This window comes from Scyliorhinus canicula, unplaced genomic scaffold, assembly GCF_902713615.1.
Source record: "Scyliorhinus canicula unplaced genomic scaffold, sScyCan1.1, whole genome shotgun sequence".
In the NCBI taxonomy this organism is placed as follows: Eukaryota; Metazoa; Chordata; class Chondrichthyes; order Carcharhiniformes; family Scyliorhinidae; genus Scyliorhinus; species Scyliorhinus canicula.
Genome location: NW_024055490.1, coordinates 560,498 through 584,691, shown reverse-complemented (window position 1 = coordinate 584,691; position 24,194 = coordinate 560,498). Strand labels below are relative to the sequence as shown.

At 46.4% G+C, this 24,194-nt stretch overlaps 1 gene segment (V, D, J or C); it reads right to left on the bottom strand.

Moving 5' to 3' along the window:
• Positions 1 to 972: 972 nt before the first annotated feature.
• Positions 973 to 21,060, bottom strand: LOC119960165. The segment is given in 7 exon segments: positions 973 to 1,421; positions 3,139 to 3,447; positions 4,398 to 4,706; positions 4,909 to 5,208; positions 19,176 to 19,232; positions 20,442 to 20,741; positions 20,870 to 21,060. Coding segments are annotated over 7 exon segments (1,725 nt in total).
• Positions 21,061 to 24,194: the final 3,134 nt, after the last annotated feature.

Below are 24,194 nucleotides of genomic sequence, written 5' to 3'. Positions count from 1 at the left end.
CTAATGCCCCTCCCTATCTTTGTTGTGGAAGTGGGGGTACAGTGGATTAACTAATACCCCTCCCCCTCCCTCTGGTGAGGAAGAGGGGGTACAGTGGATTAACTAATGCCCCTCCCCCGCCCTCTGTTGAGGAAGTGGGGGTACAGTGGATTAACTAATGCCCCTCCCCCTCTTTGTTGGGGAAGTGGGGGTACAGTGGATTAACTAATGCTCCTCCCCATCTCTGTTGGTGAGGTGGGTTACAGTGGATTAACTAAAGCCCCTCCCCCTCTCTCTGTTGGGAAAGTGCGGGTACAGTGGATTAACTAAAGCCCCTCCCCCTCTCCCTGTTGGGGAAGTTGGGGTACAGTGGATTAACTAATGCCCCTCCCCCTCTCTGTTGGGGAAGTGGGGGTACAGTGGATTAACTAATGCCCCTCCCCCTCTCTCTATTGGGGAAGTTGGGGTACAGTGGATTAACTAATGCCCCTCCCCTCTCTGTTGGGGAAGTGGAGGTGACGTGGATTAACTAATCCCCCTCCCGCTCTCTCTGTTGGTGAAGTAGGGTACAGTGGATTAACAATTTCACTTTGCCCTCTCTTTGACTGGGGATTGTTGGTCCATGTTTCTGTGTGACCCGCAATTCAGTTCCCAGTGGGTGTGATGCAGCAACTTAAAGCTGACATTAATTTTAAAGGGATGGACAATGAGAGTAGCAGGAACACCGAGATCTGAATGTGATGGGTTTGTTTGTCTGAAATGGGGAATTGTCCGATTTCTCCTCAGTGGGAGGAAAGTCAATGAAGATATTTTGCTGAATCCAGGAATGAATGAGATTTACTGTGTCTCTAACCCAGGGTGTATCTGAGCTGGTAGCACTGGTTGTATCAGACTTGGGGCTGAGACCTGTAGAAATCCGGGTCTCATTGAACAGATCTAATATCAGCAAAGTGGAAGCGACATTAATTAAGCGGCTGTGTATTTAAATCACAATTGGAGGAAAAAACCTTTATTATTTTTATTTCAGTTCGAAATGCAATTGATAGATTCTCATTGACATGAATTAACGGTGTCCATCAGAGCGAGGGAAATGTTCACAAAACTGGGTTTACCGCTGGATTTATCAACCGTTCTGTTGATGATCTTCAAGGGGATGGCTTCATGTCCCACCACACAGGAGTAAGAAGCGCCGCTGGCCCACTCCTCCGCTGCAATGGATAACAGGCTGTACATGAAGAAGGAGCTATTGCCGTTCTCCGCCATCACCTCGGTGTTCTTGTAGTTGCCGGGATTCACCGGCTTGTCATTGACGGTCCACTTGACGAAGATCTCTCGGGGGGAGAAACCTCTCACTAAGCAGCTGAGGGAGACGAATCTCTGAGCGGAGACGTCTTCAGCCGAGGGCAGGAGGACAGAGACGGACGGTTCCCGCGGATTGGGATCTGCATAAAATGTACAATAAATGTCAATAAAATGGGGAATTCCAGAGACAATGGAACCGCGGGTTAGATGTGGGAGAAATGTGTTTTGTGTTGGATTTTAAAGGTTTCCATTTTCCACTTTGGGATCTGTCCGGGTTCCCAGCTCGGAGCAGAGGTGGACACAATCCTTTTCCCTGAGAATTTACGGATATTGGATTTGAAAGTTTCAGAAAGTGTACAGCCGGGAAACAGGCCATTCGGCCCAACTGTTCTGTGCTGGTGTATAAACTCCACACCAGGCTCCTCTCACCTTACCCCAAGAGGATTAGAAAACTGCCAATGTAACACACTTATTCAAAAGTGAGGGAGTCAAAAACAGGTAACTATAGGCCAGTGACCTTAGTAGCTGAGCATTTAAGCATACAGAGTGTAATCAAACAGGGACTGCACGGCTTCGTGAAGGGTAATTCATTCCTGACAAATTTATTGCAATTCTTTGAGATGATAACGAGAAGACTAGAGGGGGGGGGGGGGGGGGGGGGGCAATATTTGTAATATACATGAATTTCAAAACTGTTTAATGAATGAGTGTACTATGCCTATGGCTGCAGTTACAAAAATAGAAAGGCAATTGGTGAGGATTACAGAAAATCCACAGAGGGACAGAGACAGCTTAAGTTACTGAGTAAAAACTTGGCAGATAGAATATGAGGTAGGAAAATGTGAGGTTAGACACTTTGGGAGGAGGAGGAACATAACGGAATATTATTTAGCTGGAGAAAGACTGAAGAAAGCTGAAGTAACGGGGGAATTGGGGGTCCTCGCGCAGAAACCACAAAAAGCAAGTTCTGCAGGTAATATGGAGACAAATTGGATATTGACATTTATTTCAAAGGGAATAGAATATAAACATGGGGAAGTTATGCTCAAACTGCACAAGGCACCAATTAACTACGACCTGATATACTTTGAATAGTTTTGGTGCCCGTATCTAAGGAAGACAGATTGGTTTTGAAGCCAGTCCAGAGAAGGATCACGAGGTTCAACCCGACTATGGAGGGATTTTCTTTTGGGGAGAGATTAAGTAGGATGGGCTGTACTTATTGAAGTTTAGAGGAATAAAGGCGACCTAATTGAGACATGAAAGATTCTCAGGGAGCTTCTTAGGATAGACCCTGATGGTTTTTTTTCCCCCTGTGGGAGCGTCTAGCAGCAGCGTGCATGGTCGCAAAGTGAGGGTTCGCCCATTTCAAACAGAGATGAGAAGAAATTTCCTCTCTCAGAGGGTAGTGAAGCTGTGGAATTATTTATCGCAGGGGGCTGTATATTCTGGGTCGGTCAGTATGTTCAAGGTTGAGGGAGACATATTTTAAATCAGGAAAGGCGTCAAGGGATATGGGGATAAGGTGGGAAAGAGGAGTTGAAGATTATCACAGCAGATCAGTCATGACGTCACTGAAGGCTGGACCGGTGTTGATGGGCCCAATGGCCTCCATCTGCTCCTAAGTCTTGTGGTCTATGGTCTCGCTCCATCTAAACCCAAAATCACTGTTTTCAATTAATTCTTCATTCATCTGCATATCAATTTCCCCTTAAACTCTAAACGCCCAGAGTATTTAGTTAGTGGAATTGCCAATCAGAATGGACCATAAATACGCTGAATGCTAAATACTGACCGCTGCACTGACACTAGAAATAGACACAATGACTCACTTATTGCTTCAGTTTCACCGCTCACCTATTTTTTTGTGGATTGAAATTCTTAAAGGAGTTGGCAGGTCCTGATGGCTCGCCACACAGTCAAACACAGCCCCACTCAGCCAGGCTTGTGTCGAGATGTTTAATTTGCTGACCACGCTCTCAGTATCTGCCCCAGGCTGGTCGGCAATCTCTGATTTCAGCGGCTTCTTCGCTTCACTCCAGGACACGTTGACTCCATAAGGAGCATTCGAAATGACGCAGGTTAAGGTTACAGTCGCCTCCAGTAAGACCTGTTCTATTGATGGTGGCAGTATTGTTACTGAGGCATCAGTGCAACCGGAAGGATCTGTGATTGAAAACATGAAAATTAACCCAAGTTTCAGCTTCACAATCAGGACAGCAGGATTCAGCCTTCACTCTCTAAATGGGAATAAAGCAACTTCAAAATATCAACCTCTGAAGACCGCCTTTAATCTTCGATATACAAAAGAAAACCAGCGAGTTCTGTGAAATCTATTATAGAATAATAGATCACTACAGTGCAGAAGAGGACCATTCGGCCCATGGAGCCTGCACCGACCCGCGAAAGAGCACTCTACCTTGGGCAATTCCCCCACCCTATCCCTGTAGCCTCACAACCCCGCCTAATCTTTGGACATTCAGCGACAATGTAGGATGACCAATTCACCTAACCTGCACGTATTTGCCTGTGGGAAGAAACCAAAGCACCTGGAGGAAACCCGTGCAGAGACGGCGAGAAGGTGTAAACTCCACACAGTCACCTGGCGTCAGTTTCGAACCGGGTCCCAGGCACTGTGAGGCATCACTGCTAACCGCTACTGTGAAAGTCGTTTAGCCCCGGTATCATTTTAATGAATCAGCATTGCAGCATTCCCAATGCGATATATAATTCCTGATCTCTGGGACACAGTCTTGAACGCTAATTTATAAATAGGTTGGATGAATTTTTTAACACTTTCCCCCGGAGCTGTTATCAATAAAGGGTTCAACACACCCACTGCCTCTGAAATATAATCAGCTGTTTCGGGATAAAACTGATATCAAGTCCACCTCACTCACGAAATGATTTCAAAGTAGTGGAAACATTCTTTGCTGTTCTGATCAAATCCTGAATGGTGAGCAGCCCTAATGCAGCTTACATCAGAATGAAACACAAACTACATGGCAGTAAATTAGAAGTTGTTCTGTGCTTTGTACTAACTTTAGTAAATTTCTGATTTTGATTAACATCAGAATGCAGGATGATTTATTGTTTCCTCTGTTTGTGTCTCTTACCAGACGCGGTGATGTTGTGACCTTGGGTGACCTCTTGATGAGTGACCTGGCAGGTATAGACCGCTTTGCTGAACCATTCCCCAGTGGAGACTGTCAGCCGACTGCTCGCCGAGAAGTTCCCGTTCACTTCACAGGCGGGAGAGGTGACAATTCCTGAACCCATGGGTTGTCCATTCTTCAGCCACTTCACCGTCATTGACTTTGGACGGAAATCGTTGATTGAACAGACGATGGTTGCAAATTTCTGTCTTAAGATTTCTTCACTGGAACTCACGGTGAGGAGAACATTTGGAGGGATGCCATTTCCACCTTCAAAAACACAAGTTAACATTTCTTGCAGAAGATCTTGCAACAAATAAAATGATTTATTATGTTTTAACTGTTTTTCTGCAGTCGATATTTTTCGCCAAGAATCAACTATGCAGAGTTTCATAAATGTATCATAAATAACCAAAGTTGTTAATAAAATAATCAAAGCGGTTCTGTTTGTCACAGGTTCTACAATACTTACATGTCATTCCAATGCTCTTGTCTGAGCCGCTGTGCCGAACCTCACAGCTGATTTTGCTGCATCCCCCCTCTGACTCGGTGATGGTTAACTGGCTGCTCAGGGTGTAGGTTCCCTTCTTGTTTCTCACTGACGGGTATTTCTTAACTCCAGTGGTGATCAGCTGCCCATCTTTCTTCCAGGTAAGGCTGGTGATTTCTGGGGAGTAGTCCATCGCTAAACAGCCGAAGGTCATGGAGCCGTCGGCGTTGTGTTGCTGACAGGAGGAGACCAGGCTGTAGAGAGTGGGCGGAGACGGTGTCGCTGGGAGAGAATGGCCCATTCAACAAGTTAGACTCTGGGATTGTATTTATTTAGCAACCAAACATTTCTAAATTTGACGAGAGTTATGCGTTTATTCCAACATTTTCCTAACAAATGCTACATCCACATTTCAGCTTCTATTAGTTCCATCATTTGAGAACCAACACCTGTTGACCCCCTCATTAGAAACTCACATCTTTCTCCGTCTCTATCACCTGGCATAAAACAACATTTTGATATAATCAGAATGATGTACATTTCATTGGATTGAAAGCGAAGAGCGGATGGTTTTCCCATTATGTCAGCCATGATGTAAAACGAAATGTAATGTCCCATTGTCCCGGAGACGGCCCTCTCCTTTTGAGAGCTAACTGGTGGTGATTTAACCTGAGGGTCACCACATCTCAGGCCAGGGGCAAGGTTGAGAATGGGGGTCTTTCTGAATAACCTCAATTGAAACCGCGCTGTTGGGATCGATCTTCGTCACGACCCAGCCGCCCAGCTAACTGAGCTGTGTAGGTCACAATCCAGCTAACTGAGCTGTGTACGTCACAATCCAGCTAACTGAGCTGTGTACGTCATAATCCAGCTAACTGAGCTGTGTACGTCACAATCCAGCTAACTGAGCTGTGTACGTCACAATCCATCTAACTGTGCAGTGAACGTCACAATCTAGCTAATTGAGCTGTGTACGTCACAATCCAGCTAACCGAGCTGTGCACGTCACAATCCAGCTACCTGAGCTGTGTACGTCACAATCCCAGCTAACTGAGCTGTGTACGTCACAATCCAGCTAACTGAGCTGTGTACGTCACAATCCAGCTACCTGAGCTGTGTACGTCACAATCCAGCTGTCTGACCTGTGTACATCACAATCCAGCTGATTGAGCTGTCTACGTCACAATCCAGCTAACTGAGCTGGGCACATCACAATCCAGCTAACTGAGCTGTGTACGTCACAATCCAGCTAACTGAGCTGTGTACGTCACAATCCAGCTAACTGAGTTGCGTACGCCATAATCCACCTAACTGAGCTGTATACGTCACAATCCAGCTAACTGAGCTGTGTACATTGCAATCCAGCTAACTGCGCTGTGTACGTCACAATCCCGAGCTGTGTACGTTGCAATCCAGCTAACTGAGCTGTGTCCGTCACAATCCATCTAACTGAGCTGTGTACGTCACAATCAAATTGTGTTGAAGAAGTTGTCTCTTCATTTGTATCTTTGCAGTTTTGGGAAATTCCCTTTGTACAAACTGACTGATGCCCCCTCCTTTCTCCATCTCACTACCCCCACTCCCCAAACCAGAGAGTAGTGACTTTGCTTGAAAAATACCTTCGCAATGCATCTTTATATAATTACAATAAAACTCTACATTTGAGTAATTGCAACATTCTCTAATTTTAGGATCATGCACATTAACAGCGGGAGGCGGCCATTCGGCCCGTCGAGCCTCCTCCCCCATTCAATAAGATCCTGGCTGTGCTGATTGTGGTGTTAAACCACACATTCCGCCTGTCACTGAGACCGGGCTGCCTGCAATCCCCCCACTCCCCGCCCCGCGCTCCCTGTGGGTTCCCCCATCTCTCTGCGGTTCCCGCTGGATTTCTGCACCTTTCACCTGCTCCCTTCACTTTCTTTTAGATCTCTGCACTTTCTCTCGACTCTGCATTGTTTTTCCTGCTCTTTGTGTATTTGCCCATGTGCACTACACTTTCCCCAGTTCTTTGGGCTTTTCCCGGTTCCTGGCATTTTGTGCGGGTTTTCTGAACTTTTCGCCAGCACTGTGCACTTTACCCCGATTCTTATCGCTTATCCCCACTCCATGGACATTCTTCCAGCTCTCTGCGCCTTCCCCCGGCTCTCTGCACTTTCCCCCGGCTCTCTGCATCTCCCCCGCACCACCGCCCCCCCCCCCCCTCCCGCTCTCTACACAAACTCCAGCTCTCTGCTCTTTCCCCGGTTCTCTGCTGTCTGCACGTTCCCCCCTCCCTACACTTCCCCCCGCTCTCTGCCCTTCCCCGGCTCTCTGCACATTCCCCCGGCTCTCTGCACCTTCCCCCAGCTCTCTGCCCCTTCCCCCGGCTCTCTGCTCCTTCCCCCGGCTCTCTGCCCCTTCCCCCGGCTCTCTGCACCTTCCCCCGGCTCTCTGCTCCTTCCCCCGGCTCTCTGCCCCTTCCCCCGGCTCTCTGCACATTCCCCCGGCTCTCTGCACCTTCCCGCGGCTCTCTGAACTTCCCCCGGCTCGTCTACCTCCTGCATTACCCGGTATATGTCCGAAATCCTCCCTCCCCCAACCCACACCCCTGAGAGCACCCGGTCCCGTACCCCACGTGGGGACAGCAGAGGGAACCCCTCCACCTGCCGCCTGGCAAACGCCCTCACCTGCATGTACCTAAACATGTTCCCAGGGGGAGCCCAAACTTCCCCTCTAACTCCCCCAGGCTTGCGAACCACCCGTCCACAAATAGGTCCCTCAACCTCCTGATACCTACCCTGTGCCAGCCCAGAAATCCGCCATCGATGCTCCCTGGAACAAACCGGTGGTTCCCCCGTATCGGGGACTCCATCGAGCCCCCCACCTCACCCTATGCCATCTCCATTGCCCCCAAATTTTAAGGGTAGCCGCCTCCACCGGGCTCGTGGCATACCTCGTTGGAGGGAATGGCAATGCCGTTACCAGCGCCTCCAGGCTCGTGTCCACACAGGACGCCATCTCCATCCACTTCCATGCTGCCCCTTCCCCGTCCATTACCCAATATGTACCATCGCTGCATTGGCAGCCCAATAGTACCCACAGAGGTTGGGCAGCGCCAGCCCCCCCCATCCCTGCCCCGCTCCAGGAACACCCTTCTCACCCTCGGAGTCCCATGCGCCCATACAAATCCCGTAATACTCCTGTTAACTCTCCTAAAAAAAGGCCTTTGAGATAAGGATGGGAAGGTACTGGAACAGGAACAAAAACCTCGGGAGCACCGTCACCTTGACGGACTGCACCCTCCCCGCCAGCAACAGTGGTGACATATCCCACCTTTTGAACTCCTCCTCCATTTGCTCCACCAACCTTGTGAGGTTGAGCTTGTGCAGGGCCCCCCAGCTCCCAGATACCGGGACTCCCAGGCACCGGGACTCCCAGGTACCTAAAGCTCCTCCCTGCCTGCTTCAGTGGGAGCCTACCAATCCCCTCCTCCTGATCCCTTGGTTGCACCACGAACAGCTCGCTCTTACCCAGGTTGAGCTTATACCCAGAATAGCCCCCAAATTCGCTGAGAATCCTCATCACCTCTGGCATTCCCCCCACCTGGTCCGCCACATACAGCAACAGGTCGTCCGCATAAAGCGACACTCGATGCTCCTCCCCACCCCGCACCAGGCCCCTCCAGTTCCCCGACTCTCAACGCCATGGCCAGGGGCTTAATTGCCAACGCAAAGAGCAAGGGGGACAGGGGACACCCCTGTCCCATCCCCAGTGCAGCCGAAAGTACTCCGACCTCCTCCTATTCATGGCTACACTTGCCATCGGGGCCTCATAAAGCAGTCTCACCCAACGGACAAACCCCTCCACAAACCCAAACCTTTCCAACACCTCCCACAGATACCCCCACTCAACCCCCCTCCAAAGAAAAAATTTAGACACTTTGCGTTTACATACAAAACCCCCATCCCTGACCCTCAGTTTGAGTCCAATTTCTCAGCCTGCACAAAGGCCCACGCCTCCTCCGGGGACTTAAAATAATGGTGACAGTCCTTGTAGGTGATGCACAGATGCGCCGGCTGCAACATGCCAAACATCACACTCTGTTTGCGGAGCACCGCCTTTGTCCGGTTGTACCCGGCACTCCACTTAGCCACCTCCGCACTCCAGTCCTGGAAGATCTGCACCTCCGTGTTCTCCCACTTGCTGCTCCGCTCCTTCTTGGCCCACCGAAGCACGCACTCCCGGTCAACGAACCGGTGGAACCGCACCAGGACCACCCGCGGCGGATCATTCGGCTTGGGCCTCCTGGCCAGTATTCTGTGGGCCCCCTCCAGCTCCAGGGGCACCTGGAAGGACCCAGCCCCCATCAGCGAGTTCAACAAAACAACCACATAGGCCGCCAGGTCCGACCCCTCCTGCCCCTCCGTGAGGCCCAGGATCCGTAAATGTTTCCACCTCGACCGGTTGTCCAGCTCCTCGAACCGCTCCTGCCACTTTTTATGGAGCGCCTCGTGCATCTCCACCTTCCCCGCGAGGGCTGCGGCCTCATCCTCCCTTTCGGAGGCCTGCTGCTGCAGCTCCCAGATTGCGGCCCCCTGGGCTGTCTGAGTCTCCTGCAGCTTACCGGTGGTAGCCTTCAGCGACTCCAGCAACTCCACCTTAAGCTCCTGGAAGCAGCGCTGAAGAGTCTCCTGCTGCTCCTGCGCCCACTGCCTCCATTCCTCGAGGGCTCCGCCGGCCGCCATTTTGTTTCCCGTCCCCCGCTTTTCCAGAGGCGCTGCCACCGCTTTTCTGCTCGCCCCCCTCCTGGTCCGGACCATAGAACCCTGGGGATTTACTGCAGACCCCTTCCCACGTCGGGAATCGTCGATAAAGCACCGTTGGGGGCCCTGAAAAGAGCTCCAAAGTCCGTTTCTAGCGGGAGCTGCCAAACTTGCGGCTTAGCTCCGCATAGCCGCAACCGGAAGTTCTGATGTATGAGTGTTGATGAGTGGCAGATCAGGGATGACTGACTGAGTGAGGGTAAGTATGTCACCGAGGACGAATGAGTCAGGCTCTCTCACTGGGTGAGTGACGCTGGGTGAGTGAGTCAAGGGGTCGACTGCTGGTGAGTGAATGGAGTGGGTGAATGAATGAGGGGGAGTCAGTGAACGTGGGTGAGTGTGGGTGAATGAGGGACAGTGAATGAGTGAGGGTGATTGAGGGAGGATGGTTGAGTGAGTACAGGTCAGTGAGGATGTATGAGAGTGTCCAAGTGAGCGAGGTGCATCATTGAGAATTAGTTGGTGATCTTGGGTGAGTGAGGGCGTGTGAGTGGCGGAGAATAAGTGTGGGTGGGTGAGCGAGGGTGTGTGTGTGATGGTGGTTGAGTGAGTGAGGGGATGGCTGTGGGTGGATGAGGATGTGTGAGTGAATGGGTTTGGGTGTGTCAGTGAGGGTGAATTTGGGTGGTGAATGAGAGTGAGTGTGTGTCAGTGAGAGTGAGTGAGGGTGGGGGAGTGAATGAGGGTGAGTGATAGTGGGTGATAGAGAGTGGGTGCGTCCGGAGAGGGTGGCTGAATAAGGGTGAATGAGGGAATGTGGGTGAGTGAGGAATGGTAAGGAATGCATATGAAAGAGTGCGGGTGCGAGTCTTTGTAAGTGAAGGTAAATGAGTGAGGCTGGGTGAGTAAGTATGAATGAGTCAGGGTGGATGTGTGAGGGAGGATTAGAGAGCGATGGTGGGTTGGAGGGTGAGTGAGTGAGTGTGGGCGAGTTAGGGTGGGTGATGGTATTTGAGTGAGGGGGAGAGTGAATGTGTCAGTGAGGGTGGGTTACTGATTGAGGGTGTGTGAGGGTGTGTGAGTGAGGGTGTGTGAGGCTGGGTGAGTGAGTGTGGGTGGGTTACTGAGTGAGGGTGAGAGCCTGAATGAGGGCGGGTGAGTGAGGGTGTGTGAGGGTTTGGGAGTGAGTTTGGGTGGTTTACTGAATGAGGATGTGTGAGGGTGGGGGTGAGTGTGGGTGGGTTACTGAGTGAGGGTGAGAGCCTGAATGAGGGTGGGAGAGGATGAGTGAGGATGGGTGGGTGTTTGAGAATGAGTGAGTGAGAGTGTGAGTGAGGGTGAACGAGTTATGTTAGGCATGATAGGGTGAGTCAGTGAGGGTGAGTAGTTCTGAATGAGGGTGGGTGAGTGTGTCAGGGAGGGTGGGTGAGTGAGGGTGTGAGAGTGAGGGTAGGTGAGTGAGAGTGTGTCAGGGAGGGTGGGTGAGTGAGAGTGTGTCAGGGAGGGTGGGTGAGTGAGAGTGTGTCAGGGAGGGTGGGTGAGTGAGAGTGTGTCAGGGAGGGTGGGTGAGTGAGAGTGTGTCAGGGAGGGTGAGTGAGTGAGGGTGGGTGAGTGAGAGTGTGTCGGGAGGGTGGATGAGTGTGTGTGTGTCAGGGAGGGTGGGTGAGTGTGTGTGTCAGGGAGGGTGGGTGAGTGAGAGTGTGTCAGGGAGGGTGGGTGAGTGACAGTGTGTCAGGGAGGGTGGGTGAGTGAGAGTGTGTGTCAGGGAGGGTGGGTGAGTGAGTGTGTCAGGGAGGGTGGGTGAGTGAGAGTGTGTCAGGGAGGGTGGGTGAGTGTGTGTGTCGGGGGGTGAGTGAGTGAGAGTGTGTCAGGGAGGGTGGGTGAGTGAGAGTGTGTCAGGGAGGGTGGGTGAGTGAGAGTGTCAAGGAGGGTGGGTGAGTGTGTGTTTGTCGGGGGGTGAGTGAGTGAGAGTGTGTCAGGGAGGGTGGGTGAGTGAGAGTGGGTGAGTGAGGGTGGGAGAGTGAGGGTGAGTGAATGAGGGTGGGTAAGTGAGGCTGCGTGTGAGGGTGGTTAAGAAAGGTGTATCATTGAGGATGGGTGAGTGAGGATCAGTGAGTGATGGTGAGTGAGTGAGGGTAAGTGAATGAGTGAAGATAGGTGAGTGAGGGCGAGTGAGTGAGTGAGTGAGTGATCGTGGGTGAGTGATCATTCCCAGGAACTCCCAGCCCATTAGGACGATGTTTCTCTGGATGATTTTCCGCTCAGGCTCAGCTTCCTGTTGCCTGTTGTCCACAGCCGAGCTGGGGGCTCCTCCATTCGGCTCCCCATCCCCACCTCCTCCTCTTCCCCTCCATCCATCCTGTCCTGATTCTCCACATTGATCAGCTTTCAGTAACACCGGCTGTGTACAGTCAGACAGCAGTGTAGATCACTGGGCAGCTGCTTTAATACTGTCAGTAACACCGGCTGTGTACAGTCAGACAGCAGTGTAGATCACTGGGCAGCTGCTTTAATACTTTCAGTAACACCGGCTGTGTAAAGTCAGACAGCAGTGTAGATCACTGGGCAGCTGCTTTAATACTGTCAGTAACACCGGCTGTGTACAGTCAGACAGCAGTGTAGATCACTGGGCAGCTGCTTTAATACTTTCAGTAACACCGGCTGTGTAAATTCAGACAGCAGTGTAGATCACTGGGCAGCTGCTTTAATACTGTCAGTAACACCGGCTGTGTACAGTCAGACAGCAGTGTAGATCACTGGACAGCTACTTTAATGCCGATGTAATTTCATTTTTCACAAAACAATTCAGAAGTGGAACAATGAACATTTCTGCAACTTAATGAATTTTCATTTTGCGAATGGGAATTTTTAGCCCGTAAGATTATTGTAATATTGTGTCAGAGAGAGTGTGTTGTATTTCTTCATTCTTGTGATGTAGACGTCTCTGGCTAGGCCAGCATTTATTTCCCATTCCTCATTGCACTTGACAAGGTGGTGGTGAGCTTCCTTCATCAACCACTCAGTCCATCTGGTGTGTCGGGGGCAGTTACAGGATGTTGAACCAGCGAAATTGAAGGAATGGTTTTGAGTGACCTGGGGTAGAACTTCCAGTTGGTGTGTCTGCTGTCCTTGTCCACACTGTAGCTGTCATGGGTTTCGAAGGTATTGTCTAAGGAGTCTTCATGAGCTTCTGCAGCGGATCTTCAGATGGTAGACAAGCTTTGGGGAGTCAGGAGTTGAGTTTTACACCGCAGGATTCCTCACCTCTGATCTGTTCTTCTGGCCTCAAATTGTACGTGGCTCATCCAGATGACTTTCAGGTCCTTGTTAATCCCTCGCATGTTGATGGTGGGGGATTTAATGATGGTAATGCCGTTGAATGTCAAGAGGTGATCATAAGATCCATTCTTGCTGGGGTGGCCATTTCCTTCAAGTGTGTGACGTGATTGTTACTGACCACTTGTTAGCCGAAGCCTGGACATAGCCCCCATCTTGTTTTATTTGCAGATAAACCTCTTCAGTATCTGCACAGTTAATAATGGAGCTGAACAAGGTGCAATCATCAGAGAACAACCCCACTTCTGACTTTATGATTTAAAGAAGGTCATTGGCGAATAAACTGAAAAGACAATGCTCTGAGGAACTTTTGCAGTGATGTCCGGGAATTGGGATGATTGACCTCCAGCAGCGGAAACCATCTGCCTTGGTGCTGGTTATGACTCCAACCAGCAGAGATTGTTCCCCTGATTCCCATCTATTCATTTTTGTTTGGGTTGCTTGACGCCACACTCGTTCAAATGCTAACTTGATGCCAAAGTCAGTCATTTTCAACTGTGTGTCGAAGAATGCGTGTGAGAGAGTGCGAGTGTGTGGCTGCATACGTATGTGCATACATGCGTGTGAATGTGTGTCTTTCTGCGAGAGATCGATCAAGACAGTGTGTTTGAGAGAGTGCATGCGTGAGTGTGCAAGAGGGCATGTGTTTGAGAGAGCATGTGTTTGAGAGAGCATGTGTGTGAGAGACTGTGTGTGAGAGATCATGTGTGTGAGAGAGCATGTGTGGCAGAACACGTACGTGTGAGACAGTGTTTGTTTGATAGGGCGTATGTGTGAGAAAGCCTGTGTGCAGAAGCATGCAAGGATGTGTGTGAGAGAGCATGCATGTGACCGAGCATGTGTAGTGGAGCACGTGTGTGTGAGAGAGTGTATGTGCGAGAGATTACATGTATGAGCGAGCATGTGTGGCACAGCATGTATGTGTGAGAGTGTGTGTGGTTGAGCACGTGTGTGTGAGAGAGTATGTGTGGTAGAGCATATATAAGTGAGAGAGAGTGTGTGTGAAAGAGCGTGTGTGTAAGAGAATAAGGATGTGAGAGAGCGTGTGTGCACGAGAGCATGTGTGTGAAAGAATGTGTTAGAAAGCCTGTATGCGAGAGAGCATGAGTGAGAGAGAATATGTATGAGAGAGCATGTGTGCAAGAAGATATGTGTGTGTGAGAGACCATATGTATGAGAGAGAGCATGTGTATGAGAGAGCATCTGTGCGAAAGAGCATGAGGGCAAAAAACACGTGTGTGTGAGAGACCATATGAGAGAGCGTGTGCATCAGAGAGCATGTGTATGACAGAGCATGTGTGTGAGAGAGCATGTGTGTAAGAGAGTGTGTGTGAGAGAGGGTATGTGTGAAAGAGCATGTGTGCAAGACACAGTGTGTGCAAGTGAGCCTGTGTGTGTGAGAGCGTGAGTACGAGAGAGTGCATGTGTGAGAGAGTGTGAGTGTGAGAAAGCACATGTGAGAGGGAGCATGTGTGTGAGAGTGTGGGAAAGAGCGTGTGTGAGAGCTTGTGTGCGAGGGAGCATGTGTGCAAAAGAGCATGTGTGTGAGTGAACATGTGGGTGAGGGAGCATGTGTGCAAGAGAGCATCTATGTGAGAAAGCATGGTGTGCAAGAGACTGTGTATGAGAGCACGGGTGTGTGGGAGAGTGTGTGTGTGAGAGAGCGTGTATGAGAGAGCGTGTGTATGAGAGAGCGTGTGTATGAGAGAGCGTGCGTATGAGGGAGCATGTGTGCAAGAGAGAATTTATGCGAGAGAGTGTGTGTGTAAGAGTTTGTGCATTTGAGTGAGATTGGTAATGTGTTTAAGAGAGTGTGTGTGTGAGGGACAGCCTGTGAGAGAGGGAGATTGCGTGCATGAAAGAGAATAATAATGTGCCTCTGTGTGTGTTTGTAAGAGAGTGTGAGACATATATGCTATTTTTGTGAGTGAGATTGTTTGTGTGATAGTGCATGTGAAACAGTGTGCAGGTGTGTTTGGGAGATTGCATGTGAGAAAGAATGTGAGAGTGTCTGAGAGTGAATGGATTTGAGAGAGAATGAGTGTTTGGAAGAGAAATAGAGAGGGAGATAATGCGCCTATTGTGAGAGAGAGTGGGTGACAGAGTGTTCGTGTGTCAGAGATAGTTGGAGAGAGAGAAAGATAGCGAGGGCATGGAAGAGAATGGGCGTGTGAGGCTGTGTGTGTGACTGTGAGCGAGTGTATGTGTGAGAGATAGAGGGCGGGATTTTCCATAAACTGACATGGAAATTGGGAAAAATGATTTGGCGGAAAATAGCTTCCCATACCAAAATCAGGAGAGGCCCAGATTTGACGCCAAATCCGATTCTCCAATACCTTGAAATTGACGTCAATACGTTTCACTCCACACATACAGTGGGCACAATTTGCATAATCATTAGCGGGCCCAGCCCGTATCTCCAGGGTCATCGCGGTTCTCCGCCTCCAATTAGCCGCGTTCCCGATGGCGTGGTTCATTTGTGCTTTGAAAAATCGTGAAATTGGCGTGGTGGCTGCTGAGGAAGGGAGAGGGTGTCCGGAAGGTGTCCAACATCGCCTTAGTTTGCAGACAATTGTGCCGCTGGCTAGGGAGCTTCAGCCAGGGCCGGTGGTGGGGAGGGGGGGGGGGGGGAGAATAGGGGGAGTGACCAGGAGGTGGACTCTGGGGATGGCGGGGGTTGGGGGGGGTGGACAAACATGGTACACCATTGCCGCAGCCAGCAAGGCAGCCATGCAGCTGCGCACACCACTAACAGCCCTTTTGAAGCTAGTGCCCTCTGGCCCCAGCCGACTGGCTGTATGGGTGCACTCCAGCATAACCAGTGCCATCTTGTTGGCTGGGATATGTGTGGCTGGGAACTGTAATGTGTATGTGTGGCTGCAGCTTGTCAGCCTCCAGAGTGTCGGACCCGCGTATCCTGCACCATTTTTCAGTGGAATTGAGTGTGTTCCATTCTCGCCCCTCAACGGTAGCGGAAGCAGTCCAGGTGTGGCGTCGGTTTTTCTGTTGTAAAAGTCCACGGATTCTAAGTTGGCGTCAGCACTTTTTGTAGTTTAATGTCCGTAACATAGATCAGTGATTGAAATAAATTTAAAAAACAGGAAACCTTCACATCGAAAGACGATTACCTGACTTGATCTAATTTCTTAATTAAATATAATCAACAAAATGCTCCACCTGACATACCGCATCGACATGAGTAAAGAAATGCATTGTAATCTCAATTCATTTTCCATACAATTAAACATTCTCCATACACTTTGATATTGCGCGCCAGTGTGTCACTCTGTTGCAGGAGGTCATTTATGTTGAATCAGTTAGTACTAATATTGCATTGCAAGTTATTGTTAATGTTAATTAATTGCCTTGTTAGCTGATTTGTACTACAATATAAATCATACCAAAATGTTTCTCGATAGTTCAAATCCTGCTCCTGCTTGAATTTTTATTAAATAATTTGGGTTTAATTAAATCTTTGGCAATGGTAAACAATAAAATTAAAATAACCGGATGGAAACCTTCAGACATGTACAATATACCATCTGTTTGATAAAACCGCACTCCCGAATTGATAAACTGTCATAACTCGAAACTACATATATACACAGGTAAAGACCCTGGCAGTTTGAGATCAATAAATGTGCTTCCTAGATTTAAAAAATCAGATAATCCCTGTAATTTAATTGTTAAAAATATTGTTTGAAGAAAGGAGATCCAATTTAATCAGTGTGAAACAGAGTGAAAACACTTCATTCAGATCCAACACAACACGGCAACATAATGAGCAAATTAAGGAGAAATGTTCTTGCTGAATTTAATAATTCAGAAGAAATAAGGTTGAGGCTCAGATATAACCTATTCTCCTCATGTGTCATTTATTTTTCTGTAATTCTACACTGTACAGCACAGCAATGCAAGACAGGGTGTTATTGTTTTGTCGCAAAGCTAATATTCTCCTTTTGTAATTAAATTAATCTCTTTGAATTTCAAGCATTTACTTGTCAACCTCCAGCCCTGTGCAGTTTGAACGTTCCTACAATTCAAATTAAATCGTATGAACAATTTCTTCACTGTCAGCAACTTCCAGATCGCAGAAAACTGTTCATGATTAGATTATTGACAATTATCTCACTATCCAACTTCAAATGACATTGAAGGAATCATATTATTGCAGCTGCACAGAAAGAATATTATAACCGGATACACAAATTGTCAAACTGCAATGTTAAACTCCTATTTAAGTAACTGCAAACGTAATCATGGAAATAAAAAATAATTCAAAATCTCTTGTGTAATTGAACAGTGCTGTAGAATCAGTATATTATTATTAAAACAGTTTCAGACACAATCACTGAATATTTCCAGCCCAGAGACTTTTCCAGTGATGTCAATGGGCAGCAGAATTGTGGAAGGCGATTGATGACATTAATATGACAACATCTGTGGATAATATTACCGCATTATAATTGTTCAAATTATATTAATTTTACTCTCCAATTTGAAAAATTGTTGAAGTGGGCTGGAAATATTCAGTGATTGTGTCTGAAACTGTTTTAATAATAATATACTAATTCTACAGCACTGTTCAGTTACACGATAGTTTAATCTGAAATCACCAGTTAACATTTAAAAAAAGCCCTAATATATCTGTAATTTGTTTCTTTATTTCCGAAACCTGCCTATTTGTTCACTCCAATCGTGTTTCAAAGAGATTCAAACAGGTAGACCGTTTGCATTGAACCAGAAAACCTGTAACCTCTCAGTGTCACCGAGTTTAAACAATGCAGAAACAATACAGAAACGCCAAACCGCTTCACAAATTGTACCTATTCAAAGTCACGCAGCCAAATCTTCTCAGCAAGACAACAACAAAATTCATCACTGAGGGACTGAAACCCATTTCCGAGAGAAGCAGATCAATTCTACACTTAACAGAATCAAGCTTAACATTTCAAAACCATCTCAGTATCAAATCCAGTAAACCAGCTCACCACCAAATGTATGAATTATCAAACTAAATAGAAATATACAATGACAGCAATGCCATTGTGAGGAGGGATAGGTCCAAAAAAAATATTGAAACTTTACCACATTTTATTCATATTTTCAACATAGTCCAAACATATTTAAACACTTAAATGTTTGCAGTAGATGATAAAAGTTGCAACCATCAATCCCACCGAGAGCAAACATTGCAGAAAAGCCAGGCTGTTATTGCAGAAATAACTTACATTCGAAAGGGTGCCTTGAACCATGGCTACGTTCAATCTACAATCATGCCTGTTTTCTGCCTCCAATCATGTGTCAAGTAGTTCCAAACACGTATATTGTTTTCATTCAATTACAAAACATGTAACCAGTCGGTGTCACCGAGTTTAAACAATGCAGAAACGCCAAACTGTTTCACACATTTACCTTATTCAATGTCACCCAGATACAATGTATCGAGCAGAAAAATACCACATCACATCACCGAGGGACTGAAACTTGCTTCATGGAGAAGCAGCTCAATTCAAAAGACAATTTCAACAGAACCAAACATAACATTTCAAGCAAATCTCAATCTCGAAGCCACCAAATCCGCTTGTCATCAAATGAATGAATAATTAAACAAAAATATAGAAGAATATCATCAGCAGTGTGAATAAGCGGAGCATGTTCAATAAATTAACACAGAAACTTTAGAATATTTTATTAATATTGGGTTCAATTCCTAACACATGTGCAGGAGGTGGTAAAACTTGCAACCACCAAATGTCACCGAGATTTAAAAAAAAAATTAGTGCCCGATAATTTTTTTCCAATTAAGGGACAATTTAGCATGGCCAATTCACCTAACCTGAAAAGTCGCCGACATTAAACATTGCAGAAACGCCAAACTGTTTAACAGGTGTTCGATATTTAAAGTAACCCAACCACACAGTATCCTCAGGAAATAAACACCAAATCACAATAGCCAGGGACTAAATCCCTCATCAGCACCTTTGTGTCAAGAGGCAGAGTAATTCTCGAACCCTTTTCAGCAGAATCACGTGAAACATTACAACAAAATCTCAATACAGAATCCAGCAAACCCGCAATTCAGTGAACGAATGAATTGTTAAAATAGATCAAAATAGAAAACAACGACTGAAATAAAACAGCATGAAATAATTGTACGGTTCTTACCTGCAGTCACCGTCACCATGGTGCCTTGTCCCCAGTAGTCGAAGTAGTCACAGTGTCACATTCCCTGGGCTGCTCCATACATTAACCGCACCTGCACAAAATAGACAGAAATCCACCATTATTTTAAATATTCACAAACCAACGGCAAAGTAAAGTCACAATGAATTTTCATTAAATTATAATTGTATTTGTAGATTTCGCTTGCTGCTCAGAAATGACCCAAATGTTTATATTTCAGAGTAACACATGGGCATGTTACTGAAAACGCGAACGGATTTCGTGAATAATTATCAGTGTTCCCAAATTATTTCTCGTTATTTGGGCAGTGATGGACATAATTAATACTTCACTGTGAATAAAGTTGGATTGTAAAAGCGAGCACTGAGCCAGCCTCAGTGAATTAGTGCTGAAGGGCTTTTTGTATTGACAGTAACTGCTGTGCCCCAGTTATCACAGTGAGACACAGCGTGTCAAATACTGCGGCAGACTGTTAACTGTAAAATACAGAGATTTAATGTCACTGCTCTCCCAAAAAACTAACTCTGTCTCTTCCAAGAGCGAATCTATTTCAGCGTGTCCTGGTCATTACATTTATAAAGAGGATCGGAACACTTTTAAACCTTCTGTGCACATTTAGCGTGTCGGTCAACAGAGATAAAGTGGAAGATTTTAATACCTTTTTATAAACTAATATTGTGTTTTATTTAAGCCTCATTTACGTTGGCAATCCTGCTGTGACGCTGATCACCAATTTGAACAAGCTCTTTCACTGAGGTTTTTGTATGAGGATGTCGCTGTGCACAGCACTGTGACCCACTGTAGTCACAGTGACAGACACCCGCACAAAAACTGCACTCACTCTCTGTTCAGTCCTGCCGCTCAATATTCACTTCAAATACAAGTTTACTTCTGATCTAATTTACAATTTAGACAGCAGTTTATCAAACCCAATGTACAGAGACTTTCTCCAAGTATCAGAAATAATAAAACGCCGGTTATATCCAGGTCTGTCATTGCTGAAACTGTGAACAGTAAATATAAACAGACACAAGCTCATCCTATTAGATCGATTGGTTTGTTAGGTTTTATTGTTTAATTTTCTCTGTGTTAGTTATGTAAGAAGCAGCGTGTGTTTTGACTCTGACCACTGACATTAATATTACATTTGAATCAAGTGCTGACCTTCAGGTTAAGGTGCAAGTTGCTGAATTCCCTCTCAAACTGTTCTTGTGCGGGTCCAGCCCTGGTTCCTCTCGCTGTGGTCTCTTGCACAGTAATAGATGGCGGTGTCTTCGGTCTTCAGGCTCCTCATGGCCAAAGCGAAGATGTTGTTCGAAGTGTCTTTGGACGCAGTAAATCGATCTTTAATTGCTGGGGCGTAGCTGTTGCTGGATGAAGAATGGTAGCTCACCAGCCACTCCAGCCCCTGTCCGGGAACCTGGCGGATCCAACCCATCCAGTAGCTGCCAAGATTGAAGCCGCTGGTTTTACAGGTCAGTGTCAGGGAGCCTCCGGGACGCCCGGTCTCTGCCTCCGGCTGAGTTAATGCAACATCCGACTGGACACCTGTAAAAATATATCAAAAAGCCCGAGGATTAATGCTGGTGAAATGATTGGTGACTCTGGAACATTCCAGAGAGAGACTAACACTGAGACAGTAACAGTGAGAGACTTGGACAATAAAAACTACTCACGGGATAAGAAAGTCAGCAACAAACTGAGAGAAATGGCCCACCTCATCCTTCTGGTCATTTGGGGGAAATGGTTGTGTCAGGAACTCAGTGAACAAACCAGCTCCCGGACTGTTGGATTCGGGTCCCAGTGAGCGGCATTTAAATACCCGGCAGAAGGGGGCGGCTTTCCAGGCGCCGCCTGTTGATTCCCTGGTGGAGGCGGCGACTGGATCCACGTCCCGCCTTCCACACCCCCAACAGAATGGACACAGATATTTAAATAGGTTATTATTTAAAAAACGATATTAGATCGGTATCGGTATATTTGTTTGGCTGAATGGATTCATTGTAATGTCTATCCTCATCTGAATGGGAAATGATATTTAAACATCTCTAAGTAAAATCGAATTCCATTATATATTAAGTCTCTTTATTTCTGCACTCCAATATAAAGGGATGAACATAAACAGATTAAATTACACTATCAGGGAATAAATCGTTTGTCACTCAGATTTGCAACACTCCGGGACTCTATCCCATTGCAACAATAAAGTATAATTTATCAGACATAATGTAACTAAATGAGGGAATGAATGACGTGATTACATTTGCAGTGCGGATAGCCATCACTGTACAATGTGGGTCTGTAGACAAGAAGAAACTCTCAAATTACAAAAAGTCTCTCTTTACATTTCTCGAACTGTCCCTCAGCCTCAGACAGTCCTGTGAACATTAGCGGTAAAAGAAGCCGCTTGCCTGATAATTCAACAGTGAGTTGACAGAGAAACATAAAATGCACACCAACTTTTGACAGAGAAGTTAATGAATCAGAACGGACACGGTGATCAGCAAAGTTATCCTTCAGCATCCAAACCATTGCCGTTAATTTTACTGACCACCGGCTGTCTAACATTCACTGGTGTTGGGAACACAGGATATCAGGACTTTGTGGCATATTACACAATATCACAGGAATAAATGTTTTATCTTCCACTGAAGCTGGTCATGAACTGGTCATTTCTCCACTCATTAGCAGCAATGAGAGTGACTGTTAAATAATGGAAATCCAGACAAATTAAACTGTACAGAACACGGTGCTAATCGGGTATAAGAGACGCCTCCGTTTAACGGAGATCGACAACTCGGAGAATATTCCAGGATTCCCCGCGAATTCAATGCAGTATTTTAAAACTTTTAATTAATTTTATTTTATTTTTTGTAATTGGAGTCATCTTATTGAACTTGTGGATTGGGTCCACCAACACCACTCACTCCCACTTCATTAGGTTTTTAACAAACGGACTTTAATAACTAGAGTGACCTTTACTCAGAACTAATATAAATTAAATAGCATCTGGTCAGGTTACTATTTTCAGATTGTGTTTAATCTCATAGTGAACAAAACATTCAGTGAGTATATTTATTTGCCTGGAACACCATTTAAAACGTTTACTTCATGTGCGACTAAACATTTATTGTTTGAATGGATAAATCCCATTTAATCCATTCATATTCAGGCTAATCTGCCCCACACAGTATTTGGCAGCAATCCAGCCGCCTGCAGTCAGGGAGGTTAGAATGTTCAATGTTGTTTACAGGAAACATCTGGATTTGTTTTTCAGAGATCTGTTTGCTCAGTACTGACCGCTTGGCTGCAAGCCAACTTCAAACTCGTAACATTGTCAATGAGGACTATTTATAAACAAATCTACCCAGCAACAGTACTGGAGATCATTTTACGTTTTAAATTGTGAACCTATTTGAATTGTTCCCATCTCTAAGGAGAGTTATCCAGCTTCTCTTGCCACTCTTAGCAACATAGCCGGCTGACGGATCTCTCCCACATCTCATAACATTGTGATGATGGGTAGACATGCAACCAGACTATCAGACAGAGTATCAGACAGAGGGTACATTTTGTAATAGATTAACATGTAGATTTATGTGTTTTTCCTTTTATTCTTCCGTGGAATTTGGGACTCACTGTCAAGACCACCGGGTATCCCCTATCCCTAATTGCTCTTGAGCTGGGCCAGCTCAGAAGTCAGACATGTTGCTATCCGATTGGAGCCAAATGTAGGTGAGACCAGGGAAGGATGTCAGATTTATTTCATTGGCGAAGCAGAGGGGAGTTCATGGTGGCCAGTAGTATGTTTTTTCGATTTATTAATTGAACTCAAATCCCCCCACAGACTACGGGAGGATGTGTACCCAAATCCCCACAGAATTAGCCCAGGCCTTTGGATTATTGGTTCAATGACATTAATACGCCCCCAACATTCACCCAAAAGATAATGGGTTACTGCTTTGATGTAGTGATGGATGTTGGTTTGATGCGTGAATATTTTGATTGTGAAATTAGTGAATGGGATTGATGGATGGATGGCTAGATGGTCCTGAAAGGTACTGTTCTACATTCTCAATTCTGCACTTGATGGTTTCACAAATTAAAGCAGGTCCGTTATAATTTGTGTCAGTCTAATACATTCGGTGGCTGAAGCTGTTCTGGGTGAATTCCATCCCCAGATTATCGGGAACTGACGAAATGGACGTCACTGAGAGGAAACTGGGGATATTCCTACGGTTCTGGTGATTCTTCTCTGCTGATGGTGAATCTTCATCTCAAACACAGAAAGCGGGAACATGATTACATTGAGAAGGGACAGCTGTAATTTTTGGAACATGTCATTTCATGTACAATAAGTCATTCAAGATATCCTCGCCCAAATCAATGGAGACACCGGACCTGGAACAGAAATCCTGTGAAACTCTGTGGACAGCTGCAGACGTTGAATTACTTTCCAAAACAGTGTAATAACAAATTGGGAAGTAAAGATTCATTAACGTTACATTAGGTACAGGTATTTTCATTTCTACCGACACTTTAAAAAGCATCTCATACCCCAGTCTGCAGATTCTATGTGACGATGAGGTGATTACTGACCAATACAGCGCAGAGGCTGCTGGGTAGCTGCACATAATCCTCGGTCTGATTTAATTCCATTTCACATTGAATTCCGGTGCAGATGTGACTTCTTGGTGGCAGAATGGTCAATGCTAACTCAACTAAAGTTAATCTCAATAAATTATGTTAAACATACGAATATAGAAATTAGGAGGGGAAATAGGCAATTCAGACCTTCGAGCCTACTCCGTCATTCAATCATCATGGCTGATCTCTTCCTGGTCTCAAATCCACCTTCCTTAAATTAATTGCATTTGCATTTTGTGAAGGAAAGTACGGATCATAATTGGTGAATGTAACTTTTTATGTTGTGAGTTGATGTTAATTGATTGATATCATTATTTAACTTTGTGAATTGTGAAAATTGGTAATATTCGCCAC